The sequence below is a fragment of the Strongylocentrotus purpuratus genome, unplaced genomic scaffold, assembly GCF_000002235.5.
Source record: "Strongylocentrotus purpuratus isolate Spur 01 unplaced genomic scaffold, Spur_5.0 spur5_scaffold_19, whole genome shotgun sequence".
Taxonomy (NCBI): domain Eukaryota; kingdom Metazoa; phylum Echinodermata; class Echinoidea; order Camarodonta; family Strongylocentrotidae; genus Strongylocentrotus; species Strongylocentrotus purpuratus.
The window spans coordinates 1,646,322-1,664,067 of NW_022145604.1; the positions used below are offsets into that span (position 1 = coordinate 1,646,322).

A 17,746-nucleotide genomic window follows, 5' to 3' on the forward strand; every position below is an offset into this window, starting at 1 on the left:
ATAATGTCGTAGGAACACATTTTAATATGTTACGCAAAGGGCTATTATAATTGATTGCAATAGCTTTATTGTTTGAAAGCCTTTCGGATTCGTGATGATATTTGTCTTAATGTAAACCTTTTGTTCATTAGGGACAATGTTTCGGGTTATGATGTTGTCTTTGATGATCTCCGTCGTGTGTGGCTCGATCATCGAACCAAACTTTGCTGATGGTCGAACCGTGATCGTGCACCTATTCGAATGGAAATGGACCGATATCGCCGAAGAATGTGAAAGGTTTACTAATAATCCTTCTCTTTTTACACAACTTCATTTCTTAATGAAATAGTAGAGTGAATTATTACGCTGTAGAAAAATAAAGTGTGACTCAATCTTTTAAAAAATTAATCAAGTCCCATAAATTATCTTCCAAAGTGCAAAATCCAGATTCTTTGTTCATCATTGAAAGGAAAATACCTTTTACTTTAAAATAAGCAATTTTTTATTTTTATTGCACACTACGATGTAACAAGAAACAACCGGGAGGGGTAAATATTTGTTGCAGCGCAACGCTACAAATAATGCAAATATGCTTTATTTGAAAGGAGTTGCCATCCTTTTGTTTTGACCCAGTTATCTCTAACCATTTCTCTTTCTTTCTACCTCTATTTTCTCTCTCTCTTTCTCTCTCCTATCTCTCTCTCTCTCCCTCTCTCCTTCTCTCTTCTCTCTCTCTCTCTCTCTCTCTCCCTCTCCCGTTCTCTCTCTCTATCCCTTTCTCTATCTCTCTCTCTCCACCCCCACTCTCTCTAGATTCATCGGACCCCACAAGTTCGCCGGTGTGCAGGTTTCTCCACCGAGCGAGCACCTGATATTCTCCACCAACCCCTATAACCCTCCCTACCCTTACCCCTGGTGGGAGCGCTACCAGCCACTCAGCTACCAGCTCAACAGCAGGAGCGGAACAGCGGAGGAGTTCGCTGATATGGTGACACGGTGTCTGGCTGTAGATGTCCGCATCTACGTCGACGCCGTCATTAACCACATGGCTGGGGGTGAGTGCGATAATGATGACGACGACGATTATTATGATGATGATAATGACAATGATGGTCATAATTATATCAAAGATAATTATGATGATGATGATGACCAAATCGACGACGATGAAGATGACAGTGCGAATGATGTTGATGACAATGATATTACACGTAATAGTGATGACGATGATGATGATGATGATGATAACGATGTTGATGATGATGATGATGATGATGATGATGACAGTAATGTGATGGTAATAAAGTACCGGAGCTGTGACAACATAAAAATCTATTTTTATAATTTCTCCAAAAAAAAAAATCTTTTTTTCCGAAAGACCATCAAAAATAATGTCCAAATGTCGAAAAACCAATTGAATATGTTTTAGTATTGGCTGAGATATGACTATCTGAATGAATATATTTCCTATAGGAACTCAGTGTTATTTTGCTCTGGTTCATATTACTTAATTCTAAAAATATATTTTTGATGACGTCACACTATAACACTCTATAATGAAACGGGGTGAGGGTTTGCACCTCTACATATAATAATACCTACTGTTGTTTATTACACACAGGTAGCTATGACTTCCCAGGCGTTCCTTTCACTGAGAATGATTTCAACGTCAAACTTGGACTGTGTCCGACCGATGATGGCGGTATTTATGATATCAACAATACAGTTGAAATGCGTTACTGCAATTTGCTTGGTCTGAGTGATATACACTATGGGGAATTGAACAACTACTATGGACGAGACAAGGTATGGGTTGGAAAGAGCCGAAATTATAGAATTTGCGTCTCATTACCTGAATATTGTTACGCTACAAAATTAAATTCTCTGTAAGCACCATTGGATATTGTAAAGTTATGGTAGATTTTCAATAAAATTATCAATTCAATTCAATTTTATTTAATTTTATTTGTATTTATTTTAAAAAAAATTACAAATCAATTAGAATCATTCCCCCAAATTAAGGGGTACATATTAGAAACAGAGGGGTCCACTACAACGCAATGCTTGTATAATGATTGTATCAACAGTAATTCCATTTCGTAATTAACAAAACAGAAACAAAACAAACGTAAAGCAAAACAAAATAAAATATCAATGAATGAAATGTTACTTAAAAGTAGCTATGGCCGACATTTATGTCTAGTGTAATTTTCCAAACGGTCACAGAAATCGAAGCAAAAATAAGAATATATTATCTCACATCTTTCCCGACAATTCAATAGATTTTGGCCCAGTTATAAGCCAATTTGTTTCTCTTCTAGTATACATGCTTAAAATAGTCCACCCCCCCCCCCATATTTTCCTCCACCAACCCCTTGTAACTACTCTGATTGTGTACATGTTTTCTTATTCTGCCCCGTGTCTGTTTTACCTAGGTTGTAGAATATCTTAATACTATGATAGCCATGGGCGTGGCAGGGTTCCGGATTGATGCAGCTAAACACATGTACCCTGCTGAACTGGACGATGTGGAAAGTCGGTACGTATCAAAATTCATATATGGAGCATAATAATCTGTTATGTGTTATATGTCCGTTGCATACAGGGCATCATATCGCCTGGCGTAGGTCTAAGGGGTTGTACATAAAACCCTGCTGAACCCCACATATCCACAAGAATTTTACCATGTTTACATGCTGAGTAGTCTATAGGATTAGGAAAAGAAGAATATGTGTTACTTTCGGCGGGAGGAAATCATAGATATTTAGTTTTTGTCTTCACTATAAATTCTTGGTCGATTTACTTATTTGTTTTTGTTGTGTTGGTTTGTTTTCCTTTTCTTTAAACCATGCTAATCGTTTCAATACTTTCTTTTTATCATAACCTTAAAGCGCTACTAATTAATGTTACTTTAAGGGTGATTGTGTATTGTTGTCTTTCATTCGTAAAGCCTCCATGACTGTACATTTGGCGGCAGGCCGTACATCTATCAGGAGGTCATCGACCGATTCAGCAACGAGGCCATTAGGCCTATCGAGTACTTTCAAACCGGTGACGTCACCGAGTTTAAATTCTGCGATCAAATGGCCTTACTCGGACGAGCCTCCGTCCCGGCTGATCAGTTTCAAGATTTTGGTTTCGATCCGAGCTGGGGGATGATGCCGAGTGAAAACGCAATCATCTTCGTCGAGAACCACGACAACCAACGTAACCACGGAGGCGGAGGAGATATCCTGACGTTTGAAGAACCACGCGAATACAAGATCGGTCTCGCGTTCGGCTTGGCGTGGAATTACGGAACTGCGCGTATCTTCAGCGGGTATGTTTTTGAAGACAGCGACCAGGGACCGCCGTCTGATAGTTCAGGTAACACAGACAACGTCGTGATCAACGCAGAAGGATTATGCGATGGTGGTTGGGTTTGCGAGCATCGCTGGAGGGCGATACGCAACATGGTCTGTTTCCGTAACGTTGCTGGGGATGAGCCAGTTGATAACTGGTGGGACAATGGTGATAATTTCATCGCCTTTTCTCGAGGCGACAAAGCCTTCTTCGCCTTGAACAACGAGAGGATTCGGCAATCAGAGACTCTGCAGACAGGACTACCATCCGGGACATACTGTGATCTGATCACGGGTGAGCCTACGACCAGGGGCTGCTCAGGAACATCCGTGGTCGTCGATGACGATGGATTAGCCTACATCGATCTGCTACCGAGTAATAATGAGCGAGACGCGATGGTAGCATTGACCATCGCTGCTACGTCTGGTCGGTCTGATTATACTGGGTGTGTAGTCGAAGCGGGGGCAGTACAATTAAAAGCTAATTTATTATTGATTGCAGTTATTGCAATACTGCTATTCATTCACTAAACATTCACCTGAATCACAAAAAGTTAACATGATCAAAGCAAGGAATATTAAAACTTACAATGAATAATAAAAGGTGATAATGAAAAAGTGTTGATGAAAGAACTCTATTTCTCTGTGTTCCACCCCCCCCCCCCCCGCCCAGCCTTGAAAGAGTCTGAATCCGATGGCAATCCCCTCCTCCTCTTTTTCATCTTATCTTTTCAAATACTTTGTGTCCAATTTGCTCTTTGTTCTTCAAAATCGAAGTAATTAAAAAAAAATCATTACAAATTCAGACTTAGAGTTTGGTACATGGATACTGACAACATGTTCGTGTTTACTACATTCCTATGGATACAGGGCGTGTTCCAGTGAATCATAACTATTTAAAGCATTTTTGTTATAAATGCGTAGGGTACTATTCATAATTTCCATGATACAAGTAGAAAAAAATCAGTCAAGCAAAAAGATAACTCAAAGCAATTGATTATTAGTGATAATAGTAACAAATTCCTTTAAAATTACTTAGGTTTAAAGTATTAGAGATTAACTGTTATTAATACATTAATTTGTGTGTATGTTAACCCCCAAATGGAGGTTTGTTTTATTGATGTTTTTATTAATGCATTCAGTAACGTCCTAGGTAACTGTCTAGATTGTCTTTCTTACTTTATCAGCAGAAAAGAAAATGTTTCATATATTTTCACTACCAGATCTGAATGTTTATTATGTTTTTTCATATTGTGAAATTGCGAACAATTACTAGTTCTGGTATCAACAGATAATTATTGATAGCTGGCCATTCAAGCAGTCCCTCTACGTAGAGGGACTGCTTGAATTGGTTATACGGAGAGTCCCAAATAGGTGAAGTAAAGTGCCTCGATACAAATTATTTAATTCACCTGTTACAAATAGTTTTATTAAAATAGTCAGAATGCAAACTGCATATACTATGTGTCTTTAGGTAGGGCAAACCATTATGCTTATCCTACCTAGCAAAAAATGATGTAGGCTATGCAGTTAGCGTTCTGGCTAATGAGATTATTATTTGTGAATAAAATAATTTTTATCGAGGAACTTCATATAGACGTATGCATTAAATTGTCTGTAAAGCCTATTGGTTCGCTTCTGCTCAGATGATGGTATGTTTCAGTAATCTTTAAACACAAATGTAACTAAACATTTCTCACATAATTATGTATCATTAAATGTTAGCACACAAGGTATGGACGGTATGGAAGTGTACATATATTAGAGAAAGGCGACATTACATGACCCCAAAACAACTAGATCTAAATGTTGTCCTAACCGGTAGTTTCAGAATTCTCTAGAGGCGGAGGGGCAGCCACCCAGCCTCTCCCCCACGCTTCGTACACCAGGGGCGGATCCAGCCGGCGGCAGGGGAGGAGGCCAAAGGGGGTAAGGAGCAATCGTTTTGTTTGCCCTCGAAAATTTGTAAAGCCGCACCCCCTCCCCCCCCCCCCTTGAGGCCCAGGGTAGGGGGCCGTCACCAAATAAAGATACAATTAACCTGTTTTTACCTGTTTTTCCCCCAGGGGAGGGAACCAGGGGCCCCAGGGCCCCCTCCCTGGATCCGCCACTGTCGTACACCTATTATGACATTGATTGGGTTAGTTATAAAGCTGGAACTTGCCCTCCCAATATTTGTTGTTGGGTCGGGGTCTACCCCCCCCCCCCCACTATCTCAAATATTAACCTTCAAATCATGCATGGTCCGAAATCACGTTCGCAAAAACATTGATCTAGGTTTCTCGGTCATAGTATAAACATTATGCATGTATTCGTTTGAATTGTGCACGTCAAATAGAGTCGTTGCCCTTTTCCTACCAGAAATGTCAACTATTAGCATTAGATAGTTGGGTTTGTTATATACACAGAAAGATCCAATAAGAGATGATGAATACAAAATAAGCAGTTCCATGTCATATTGTCGTTGTTTATGTTTTCATTCGTAAATGCATGCTAAAGTGAATACAAGATTTTAAATCTAAAGCAAATATGACAAACCCCAGTGTGAAAAGATATATTATGTACATGTATATTAACATCTGAAGCTTTTTGTCATGCTCTTTGTCGTCGTCGTCGTCTTCTTCTTATCTTCTTCCTCCTCCTCCTCCTCCTCCTCCTCCTCCTCCTCCTCCTTCTTCTTCTTCTTCTTCTTCTTCTTCTTCTTCTTCTTCTTCTTCTTCTTCTTCTTCTTCTTCCTCTTCTTATACTACTTCTTCTTCTTCTTCTTCTTCTTCTTCTTCCTCTTCTTATACTACTTCTTCTTCTTCTTCTTCTTCTTCTTCTTCTTCTTCTTCTTCTTCTTCTTCTTCTTCTTCTTCTTCTTCTTCTTCTTCTTCTTCTTCTTCTTCTTCTCCTCCTCCTCCTTCTCCTCTTCCTCCTCCTCCTCCTCCTCCTCCTCCTCCTCCTCCTCCTTCTTCTTATTAGATTAATGGATGTCCAAGTTTTAAGGAATTTACGAGATCTACAGTAAAGCTTGATGAAAATGTTTCCTGAGAACTCCTCTCCTTTACATTCCATGGCATGTCAAGTAAAAGATAATTTTTCTCTGCAAACAACCGATGGACTTTGCTTTCCACGCAATATAAGCGTGTCTTATGATGTATGCCTGTCAAACATTCTGGTCGGAACTACATTCAACCGTACCACTAGCTGAATCCTTGCGCTAAAGATTGTTTGAGTTGGCACGGTGTATAAATCAGGACAATTTGTGATATTTACCTCAATCCGATAAACAGGCCAATTCAGGGCAATAAATCGCTAGATACGGTAAGTAACATTTTAATTGCTTGATTGCTTAACTACTTCTTATATGTGTGCATAATATTCTAACACTCGTTTTTTTTGCTCCATACGGTACTTCTGTGCACATAATATTTTATCATCTTAAGCATCAGTAAGCCTTGAGCATTTTTAATTTCAAATGGATTTGGCGCCTTACACAAATATGGGGGAAGAGGGGAGGGCGGGGCGGGGGAGGGGTATTTCACAAAGACTTAGCTCATCTTAATATGGACTTGAACTTTGGCAGGCCATCCATGTCACTGGTTGCTCTCACCATCTTGATCTTTCAAGTGACGAGCAAGTTATGGTCACAAATCTATACGATTGACTTTATTTGGTAGTTCCTTTTTGAAGAAAAAAATTACATAAATTTAAGTTTGTCTTCAATCAAGACTTAGAATCATTCTATGGAAGGAAATTTATGCCTTTACAAAGTCTTGGACTACATATAAAGTTAGAGAGAAAATGCCCCCAAACATTATGATCTTTGGATAAAACAAAATTCTTCAACAATGAAATATGAACAAAAAAGAAAATTCTGTAGATTTGAGACTACGATTTGCACGTCCCTAGAGAGACAATTGCCGGGAATGATGTGAGCGGCCAGCCATATTTCAAGTCAAACTTAAGTTAATCTTAGTCTTAATGTAAAACACGCACTGATCTAGAGGTAGTAGTAGTAGTAGTAGTCAGAGGCGGCGATTTATTTTCATAACCGTAAAGCAAAGCAAAGTGGGGCGTACATGTAAATTAGCGTGGGGTCCAGGGGCAAAGCCCCGGTCGGTGTCAAGGGGCGAAGCCCCAGTAAGCTCAGGGGTTTTAGGCATTTATTAAGGTCAGATGAGCATATTTCAATACATTATTTGTTACACGGGCATGCAGGTCACTAATTGGAGTAGGGTCCAGGGGCGGAGCCCCCAGAAGCTCAGGCGTTTAAGGCATTGAATTACGATCAGATGAGCAGCCAGGGGCCAGCCTTGGTGGGGTCCAGGGGGCAGAGCCCCGGAAGCTCAGGGAAAAATCATGCCATTTCAGCAACATTTTTAAATCACTGGTTTCGAATTAGAAATAAACCACGTCTGAATTTCATTTGGGGGGAACTGCCCCCAAAGCCCCAAGCCCCCTCCCCCCCCCCCCATCAGTACGCAAGTGCGAGAGAGCAATAGTGAATGACTACCCCTTCACAGGTTTTTGAAGTTTTGTTGTATTACAAAAATACAGTCCTTCGCAAAACTACAGTATAAAAACAAGCAATATACTTTTTTCACACTTCACTTTTCTTGGTATTTACTTGCGAGATAGCGTAGCTACCGAGTGAGAAGATTTTTGCATTTTCATTTGTCTAAACACTGCACTCTTGGGCTCTCCAGAGCCTAAAAAGTGTGTTGCAGTCTTCAGTGTTTACTTTACATTTTGTTTGATGCACTTTTTCACATTTGACGGGGGGGGGGGGGGCGGTCCCCTTAAATAAATTGAGGGGGGACGTGTCCCCTAACCCCCGTCCCCCAGCATTGCCGCCCCTGATGGTAGTAGTAGTATTAGTAGTAGTCGTGGTGGTAGTAGTCATGGTAGTAGTCATGGTAGTAGTAATAGTAGTAGTAGTAGTAGTAGAAGAAGTAGTATTATTAGTATTAGTAGCAGTAGTAGTAGTAGTAGTAGTAGTAGTCGTGGTAGTAGTCATGGTAGTAGTAATAGTAGTAGTAGTAGTAGTAGTAGTAGTAGTAGAAGTAGTAGTATTATTAGTATTAGTAGCAGCAGTAGTAGTAGTAGTAGTAGTAGTAGTAGTAGTAGTAGTAGTAGTAGTAGTAGTAGTAGTAGTAGTAGTAGTAGTAGTAATAGTAGTAGTAATGTGGTATTTATTGTGTGGTATTAATAAAGAAACCTCCGCGTTGTTCTCCCACAGTCACGATGAGTTTCCAATACTCGTCAATCCTGCTTCTGATCGGGATCGCAGCTGCCAATGCTGCAAGGACTGATCCCAATTTCATGGAAGGTAAAACCACCGTCGTTCACCTTTTCGAATGGAAGTGGACAGACATCGTTAGGGAGTGTGAAGAGTAAGTAATAGACACCTTTACGTATTATATTTAATTGATTTTCCCACCTTGATACCATGTACAGCGCTGTGAAACAAATTGTGTGAGAGCGCTATATGTGAACATATTATTATTATTATATAATTATAATGGTGCCCAAAATGTTGGAATAGATTGTCTTACCTATTGCATTCAATGATTGTAACAATGAGATTCTTCATTGAAAGATTATCTTCTCAAAACTTTATTGATCAGTCTTCATTGATCAGTACAATTCTGAGGAAATAAACATGATCTGTCAAGAATGAATGAAGTTGTCACAATCATTTCATGAAAAGAGCCTGGTAAGAATTTATTCCAATTTAATGGGCAACCGTGTATGTTCTGCATCGAGTAATTACAAATCTATCCCGATGAAATAAGACAGACAAAAACATCGTTAGAGAGGAGAGATAAACAGATATATGTAGGAATGTCCACAAAGAACCAACAAATAAAACGTCGGAATGTATCCGACACTAACAGGCAGGGAAGTAATATCTGGTAATACAGTTAGTATCTTATATTGTGTATGTGCTCTTATTTCGTGCTTTGTTGAATCTAAAATGACATTTCATCTATTCACCAATTCAACTATCAGAAAGGTCTACACTTTAGACCAACAAACAAAAATATCTCACTTTGATCTACTTTAATGACATACTAACCGATTAATGACAACGTACTGTAAATAGAATCTAACAAAACAATTGCAGTTACCGCCTCAACTAAAAGCTTTTGTCCGTTTTGTTTAAAGATAAATGTTGGTATTAAATAAGTTTTACAAAATAATAGAGAGCCATGTTAAATGGATAATTAACATATATTACTGATGCCTTTGAAATTACACTTAAGCACGATCGCAAAAACTATCGGGAAATCCACTCAGTCAGGGGCAATTTCAATAACCCATGGTATATCGAATAGAAACAATGTTTGGATTACGTACTTGTATGGTGATTCCAGGTCGAACCCCCCACCCCTCAATTTGTGTGTGTGTGTATGTGTTTTGGAGGAACCCCCCCCCCCCACCCCCTCAATTTTTGTTTGAAAAGAAAAGAAAGAAATTTAAAAAATGGTGCTAATGGGTGACCAAAAGAAGGTGACCTTGCCCCCCCCCCCTCACCGGAACGACATATCGATCGGCCAAATTTTGAAATTTTCAATTTTTTTTAAAAAAAGTGCTCTTAACGCCCTCCCCCGCGCTCATTCAGCGGCTGGCTGAGTCGTTGCCTGGGTGATACAAGAGGCTTTTGAAACGATCAGAGATTGATTTTTTGCGATCATGTTTGGTTTCATAAAGATAATTTAAGACGATTTTCTATTCTGCGTTGCGATAATAATTCTCATAATTGTACACATGATATAGGTACCTTGGGCCTCATGAGTTCGCCGGTGTACAGGTCTCGCCACCCATGGAGCATAGAGTCTACCCAGATGGTGACGTCCCCTACCCCTGGTGGCAACGCTATCAACCTGTTAGCTACAAGATCGAGAGCCGTAGTGGTACTCGTGAACAGTTCGCAGACATGGTCACACGCTGTAACGCGGCCGGTGTCAGGGTCTATGTCGACGCCATCGTCAACCACATGGCTGCAGGTAATGACGATATTGACGATGATGACGATGATGAGGACGATGAGGAGGACGATGATGATAATGATTATGATGATGATGATGATGATGATGATGATGAAAACGAATAAGACGATATACGAAGATGACGTCAGTGGTGATAATGCTAACCATGCTGATGACGATGCTGATGATGATATTGATGATTACGATGACGATGATGACGACGACGATGACCATGATGATGACGATGATGATTATGATGATGATGATGATGATAGTAACGATGACTATTATGATGATGATGATGATTATGATGATAGTAATGATGATGATAAATAATAATAATAATAATTATAATAATAATAACAATAGTAATAGCGTTGCTTTAAAGCGTTTACCACCGAATTCTCTCAGCGCTAAAATAATGGCGATGGTAGTGATGTTGATTATGATGAAAACGATTAAGAATTTAGACGAAGGTGACATCAGTAATGATAATGATGACCATAATGACGATGATGATGATTATGATGGTAATTATAATGGTAATAATAATGATGCATAATTTTGATGTTTTTTTCATATAGTTGATGCAATCCCGAATTGAGACTTGTATCTGTTATTTCACCTCTTTATGTATGACTATGACGGATACATGTTTTTACTTGTTGGATGGTAAATACATTGAATTGAACTGAACTGAATGTCTACGCGATTGTGTTTAAAGGTTCAACCATTTGTTAATTCGATCCATCATATTTCAATATATATCCATTTTTCCTTCACTTGTCTTTTATTCTGAAACAATGATATGCAGTTACAACGCTGGATAATAGTACTTACACATTCCCGGATGTACCCTATAGCCAGGAAGACTTCAATGTCCCTAAAGGGCTGTGCAACATCTCAACGGGAGAGATACTCAGTACAAGCTACGTTGGTAGCTCATATGAGGTCCGGTATTGCAATCTTCTAGCACTAGCCGATATCTACTACGGACCTGATAATGACTACTATGGCAGGACCAAGGTGGGTGTGAAGCAGCGTATCCGGACACCTACCCCGCATAACCCTCCAGTCAACTACCCCCTAGGACATCTACCCCCTGGACATCCACCACCGGATAACCACCCCCAGTCAACTACCACCTAGGACATCTACCCCCGGATAACCCCCAGTCAACTACCCCCTAGGACATGTACCCCCTGGACATCCACCCCCGGATAACCACCCCCAGTCAACTACCCCGTAGGACACCTACCCCCTGGACATCCACCCCCGAATAACCACCCCCAGTCAACTACCCCCTAGGACACCTACCCCTAAGGCAACCACCACCGGATAACCACCCCTCGTCAACTACCCCCTCAAACAACTACCCTCTAGGACAACTACATCCGGACAAATACCCCCAGACAACTACCCCCTAGGACAACTACGCCGGATAACTACCCTATGATAGTTGTCCGGGGGTAGTTGCCCTAGAGGATGGTTGTCGTAGGGGGTAGTTGTAGTAGTTGTCTAAGGGTAGTTGTCTTAGGGGGAAGTTGACTGGGGGTGATCATCCGGGGGTAAATGTCCAGGAGGTAGTTGTCCTTGAACCGTGAAGCATATTCAGTTATCACATTTTGACATCTATATGTATCTACTTCAAAATTCCGGAAAAGGATACACGTACACACGTAGAGTTTGGACGTCAGAAATAGAATTAAAGGATGGTCCATAAAGAACGATCAAACAATCGAACTATTAATATATCAAAGATATTGGTCGATCAAAAGCCCAGATAATCTGAAGTCGTTAATTGAAAGCTTAATCTTAAATGGAATAGGATCTCCCACCAGAATTCTTTTTGTTTTTGTTTTGTTATCGGTTACGGACCAGAAATAAATACCGATTTTGTTCAAGTCTTGTTTTTCACCATTTCACAAAAGTAGCTTCTGCTCACGCAAGCAAAATATGTCTCCATATATTCCATCGTCAATTTAAATATGAAATTCATAGTATGTATGTATTTCAATCTCTCTTTTAATAATTGTCCTTTTCTGAAAGTATTATTTGTATCTTTGTTTGAATGATTTTTCCAGGTGGTCGAATACCTGAACGACCTGATCTCATTAGGAGTGGCTGGATTCCGAATAGATGCTGCTAAACACATGCTTCCCTCTGACCTGGCTGGTATTTTAGACCTGTGAGTAAAATGATGATGATGATAATAATGGTGATAGTCATGACAATAACAAGGTGGATGATGATGGTGATAGTACCGAAAACGGCGGCAATCGAGATGCATTCTTGCATGATGCATCCTAGTAGGGATGTTCCAACTGCATTCAAACCGCATTGGAGCGGCAATCAAAAGACTCCAACGGCATTCGAAGCGAGTTTCAGTTGGATCGTTTTAGTACCGAAAATATCGAAATAGATTTCGACGGCAATCGAAATGCATTCGAGGTGCATTCGGGACATTCTTGCATTCTGGTCGGGACGTTCCAATTGCATTCGAGCCGCATTCGAGCGGTAATCGAAAGATTCCGACAGCATTCGAAGTACATTCCAGTTGGGTTTTTTTAGTACCGAAAATATCGAAATAGATTCCGACGGCAATCGAGATGCATTCGAGGTGCATATTGGTGATAGTCATTACATAAAAATGATGATGATGATAATAATAATGACGTTAATTGAAATGCTTATAATAAAGACGATAATCATTATAGGCATAATATTTTGTTTTAATGATGATAATAAAATAAATAATAGTAATTATGTCGTTATTATCATCATCATAACTACTAATGCTACTACTATTACTAATACAAATTATACTATTACTGCTAAGCCCTACTTATACAACAAAACACAATTATGATAATGTTCTTGGAACTATAAAGAGTTGCACTTAATCCCAGATTGATTCAAAAGTCCTCCAGTTAAACTTCCGTGTCTATTACCTTTGTAATTGTACTCAGTTGCAATAGATCAGTTCACGGTTAGCACATTACTGCAATGACCCCGGATATCCACAGATCTTCAAAACATGAAGAGATCCCACTTTGTACATTTTGAAATAATCACTCCTACTGCGATGGAGGTGCTATATAAATAGCCTTTGATTCCCCTTTTCAAAGAATACTTCCACCTGTGTATCATGAAGTGCACTGCTTGTGCATGAATGAATAATGATTACATAACTTTCATGAGCACGACCGTATTCAGTATTTCGTCTCCGTGTATTTCAAAATTTGTTCTGCAATGACCTTTATCTGCTCATGCTCAGACTGCAACCGTGAACTGGCTTATTGATAGACGGATAGATTTATACAAAACTTGCAGCATGCATCTACGAGGGCTTTACAGATGGTAGATACACCGGTTGTCGGATTGAGGCTTGCCCGCAGAGTGCACACACAATGTATGCACTTTATTCGCTCCCTGGGGAGCATTCCAGCCATTTAAGAGACGCTCACTGAACAAACTTTTGACGTTTGCATCATATTGGGTTACTTTGGGTACTCATTTAACAACTTGGTGTAGAGGAGCAATATCGGTAAAACGATTTCGTAAGGACAGAAATGCCGTGCCAGAGATCAAACCTACGATCTTTGCATATCAAGCAAAATTAAATGTTCTTTTTTAATATTTAAAAGATTTGCTATCGTAGGATGGTGCTTTTTGAATTATTATCTGAATAAAGATTAAACAGAAATATTGACAAGTGATTCAAATGTTTAGATTTTGCATTAAAAATACACACCAATTTCTTTTCCAATTTCTTTAACAATTTCGACTAATTATTTCTCTCTCTCTCTCTCTCTCCTCTTTTCATGTACAGCCTCGATGACTGCACATTCGGTGGAAGACCGTGGATCTACAATGAGGTCATCGGTGTTGATGACAATGAGGCCATTCATGTTGATGAGTACTACGAGTGTGGTGACGTCACTGAATTCAAGTATTGCAATGAGATAGCCCAGTTTGGCCGAGGCACGAAGGCAGCGGCAGAATACGTAGACTTTGGGTTTGATGACAAATGGACATTTATGCCGAGTGAGAGTGCAGTTGTCTTTGTGGAGAACCATGACAACCAGCGCGGTCACGGTGCCGGAGGGACTATTCTGGCCTTCCAAGAACCACTCCCATACAAGAAAGCAGTGGCCTTCACCCTCGCCTGGAACTACGGAACCACTCGTCTCATGAGCAGCTACGAGTTCGAAAATACGGACCAGGGACCACCATCCAATGACAACGGTGTAATTGACGACGTCATCATCAATGACCGTGGAACGTGCGACGGAGGATGGGTGTGCGAGCATCGTTGGCAAGAGATCCGTAACATGGTCTGTTTCCGTAATATCGCCGAGGGTGAGGCTGTGGAGAACTGGTGGGACAACGGTGAAAATGCCATCGCTTTCTCTCGAGGAGACAAGGGATTCTTTGCATTGAACAACGAGGAGTTCACCGTGAATGAAGTTCTGCAGACTGGTCTTCCCCAGGGTACCTACTGCGATATCATCAGTGGGGATACTACCGTTGACGGCTGCTCTGGGCTCTCCGTAGAAGTTAATGCAGATGGAACGGCCGCGATTATGATCGTACCTAGCGGACGTGAAGGCAATGATGCTACGATCGCTTTGACGCGAGAAGCAACGTCTGGTCGCGGCCTTTATGAGGGTTGTCTTTTTGTCAGTGGGGCGGGAACTCGCCTTGTTGCCAATTCGACTTGGATCTCAATAATTCTCGTTCTTCTACTTCTAAAGTAGGTCTGATTCATGAAGGCTTCCCGAAGTATTATAAGGGATCGTCTGATTCGGCAAGCCACCATCGGTCCTACAACAAATGCTCCTGCGATTATTGCTCCGCTATAAATTTCTTATTTCTAGCTTCGATCCGGGACCAAACATTATACCTAACTCTAATCCCAGCCCTAATTATAACCTAAAAGGCCTAACCCTCACGCTAGTCCTAACCCTAACCCTATACTTTGACGAAACAAAGCCCGGATCAGTTGTCGGATTACCCCCATGATCATGTTCGTCACCACATCTACCAGTGTTTTCTGCTTCTTTCTTGTGATAATCATTACTAAACAATATCTAGCTGGGTTAGGGGATAGGGGGAACCTATGCATCTTTTTTCAATGTAACTGTCAATCTTGAGAGATGTATGTTTTTCATCCAGTACAGTTGTTTTATACCTTTAAGATATGACTCTAGAAATGCATACGATAATCAATCAAATAATGAAAATTATTTGATCGTTAAGATCGTTGGACTCTGATTGCAAACACAAAATGGGTCATTGTATTGCATTATCTCTGTTTCAATCACAGCCGGGGTATTTTTATATTCTTTGCCACCAGCGTTAAATAACCAAGAGAGTATTAGGGAGGGATAAAGTTTTGTTAATTTTCAATTCTATGAGCACGAGCGTCCATACTCATGATAGCCTATTGTCGATGATATTGTAATTCTAATGTAGATTTACCCTTTCTGTAAACATAAAAATATACGTATTTATCTCATGTTCTGATTTTAAAAAAATGCGTTGTTGTGTAATAAAACATACGGGTCCATCTGAACAAAATAAAATGAACATGTAGGTACATACACAATGTAGGTCAGGTAAATACATGACAGAAGTAAAATTTAAAAAATGAGAAAATGTATTTAAAAGCAGTATAAGATCCTCCAAGCGCTGTCTCAAATGTTAATGAAGATTAAGATATATGATATTCTTTATTGATGGTAAATAAATGAAAAATCATATCGATTCATCAAATTCTTGTACGAGAACATTAATCGTGTATGAAGAAAAATAAAATCTTTGCTCGCTTCGCTTGCTTACAGAAGTTTTTTAAAATCTTAGTTCAGTTCAGTTCAGTCTTATCTTATATGAATTGTTGTATGGTCGATGAGAGAAAGAGATGAAAGGTGAAGACATTAGTGTACTGAGAAGAAGCAATTCTAGTTCGAATAATATTTGCTTTTCATGAAAGTACTTGCTCGAGCTGAGCACCATGGGCTAATTTCTCGAAATCCTCTTTTGTTTAGGTATGTAGGTATCCCATTGAAACGCGTGTCAATTCAATATCGGACGCACGAACTTTAGACTTATGACGGTTTTGGGAAACTGGCCCAATAGCGTTAACACGTATTATAGGTACATGTACTATATAGTTAAGTAATTTTAACATTTTGTTGAGAATAATTTGTTTATGCACGAGATCCACGAGCGTTGATCAAAATATGAAGGAGGGGAGGGAGGGAGGGAGGGGAGGGAGGGGGGGTAGAGCATGGTAGGAGAGATATGAGGGTAGGGTGGGAGGAGAGGTAGGGTGGCACTGGTAGTATAATTGGGATTATAGTAGAGGTAGGATGGTAGCAAGGTAGTTGGGTAGTAGAGGTAAGTTGGTAGTAATAGTAGGATGGTAGTTGAGCTAGGGTGGGAGAAGAAGTAGGGTGGTAGCAAATGTAGGCTAGGGGGGGGGTAGTAGATGTAGGATAGTAATATGTAAAATTGTTGCCTGAAAGCTTAATTACACTGCAAGTTTTACAAGCTCAGATTTATTTTAAGAAAATCAACAAAATATAGATATAGACAAGTACAAGTAATACACATTAAAACAGATTCAACTTATTGCATATTACATACTTGCTAAATATTTGAAGTTACACATAGTACAAATTCGTCAATATCCTTATTTTAAAAATTATTATTATCAAGTGAGGAATATTCATATTTTAAATAGAAATTGAGGCTGATTAATTGAGTTTATGACAAGTAAAAACTGAAGATTTGTTTGATGGAAACTGTTTACAACTTTGCGATAAATAATTCATCTTACTACAATACTACGACTTGGAAAATAACATTAAGCATGCATGTTTGATTTTGATCCATAATATACTGCACAATGCTACTCGATAATGTAATTCAACACAGTCACACGCAATATATAGCGATTAATCATAGAAACATACTTGAACAATACTGACAGAAAGAGAAAGTGTCAGGGAGAGAACAATTTAAAGACAGAGATAGGGAGAGAGAGAGGGGGATAGAGAGAGAGAGAGAGAGAGAGAGAGAGAGAGGGTGACAGGGGAGAGAGAGAGAGAGAGAGAGAAAGAGAGAGAGGGGGTGACAGGGGAGAGAGAGTAAGAGAGAGAGAGAGAGAGAGGGAGAGAGAGTGAGGGGAGAGAGAGAGAGGGTGCCAGGGGAGAGAGAGTGAGAGAGAGAGAGAGAGAGGGGAGAGAAAGATGGGGGAGAGAGAGAGGTTGAGACAGATACAGCTGAGAGGGAGGGAGATATTGTGGAATGATAAAATGGAGAGGGGAGGAGGGAGGAAAAAATATAGGAGGAGTAATAGAAAATAGAGGTTCGGGGGGGGGGGGGCGGTGAACTTGTTTTACTAACATACATCTTACATGTACTTTGATGAAGAAAATAATA

General features: G+C 39.9%; 2 protein-coding genes across 2 annotated transcripts; both read left to right on the forward strand.

Annotated features, from left to right (window-relative positions):
• Positions 1–148: 148 nt before the first annotated feature.
• On the forward strand, positions 149–3,948 carry LOC115925949 (alpha-amylase B-like). Its single transcript, XM_030990003.1, has 5 exons — positions 149–276; positions 793–1,034; positions 1,601–1,785; positions 2,415–2,518; positions 2,930–3,948. Exons 1-5 carry the CDS (start codon positions 149–151, stop codon positions 3,849–3,851), a joined length of 1,581 nt encoding a protein of 526 aa, XP_030845863.1. The 3' UTR covers positions 3,852–3,948.
• A 2,617-nt stretch (positions 3,949–6,565) lies between these two features.
• LOC591611 (alpha-amylase B) lies at positions 6,566–15,057 on the forward strand. Its single transcript, XM_030990705.1, has 6 exons — positions 6,566–6,626; positions 8,545–8,698; positions 10,086–10,315; positions 11,112–11,323; positions 12,382–12,485; positions 14,130–15,057. Exons 2-6 carry the CDS (start codon positions 8,550–8,552, stop codon positions 15,055–15,057), a joined length of 1,623 nt encoding a protein of 540 aa, XP_030846565.1. The 5' UTR covers positions 6,566–6,626; positions 8,545–8,549.
• Positions 15,058–17,746: the final 2,689 nt, after the last annotated feature.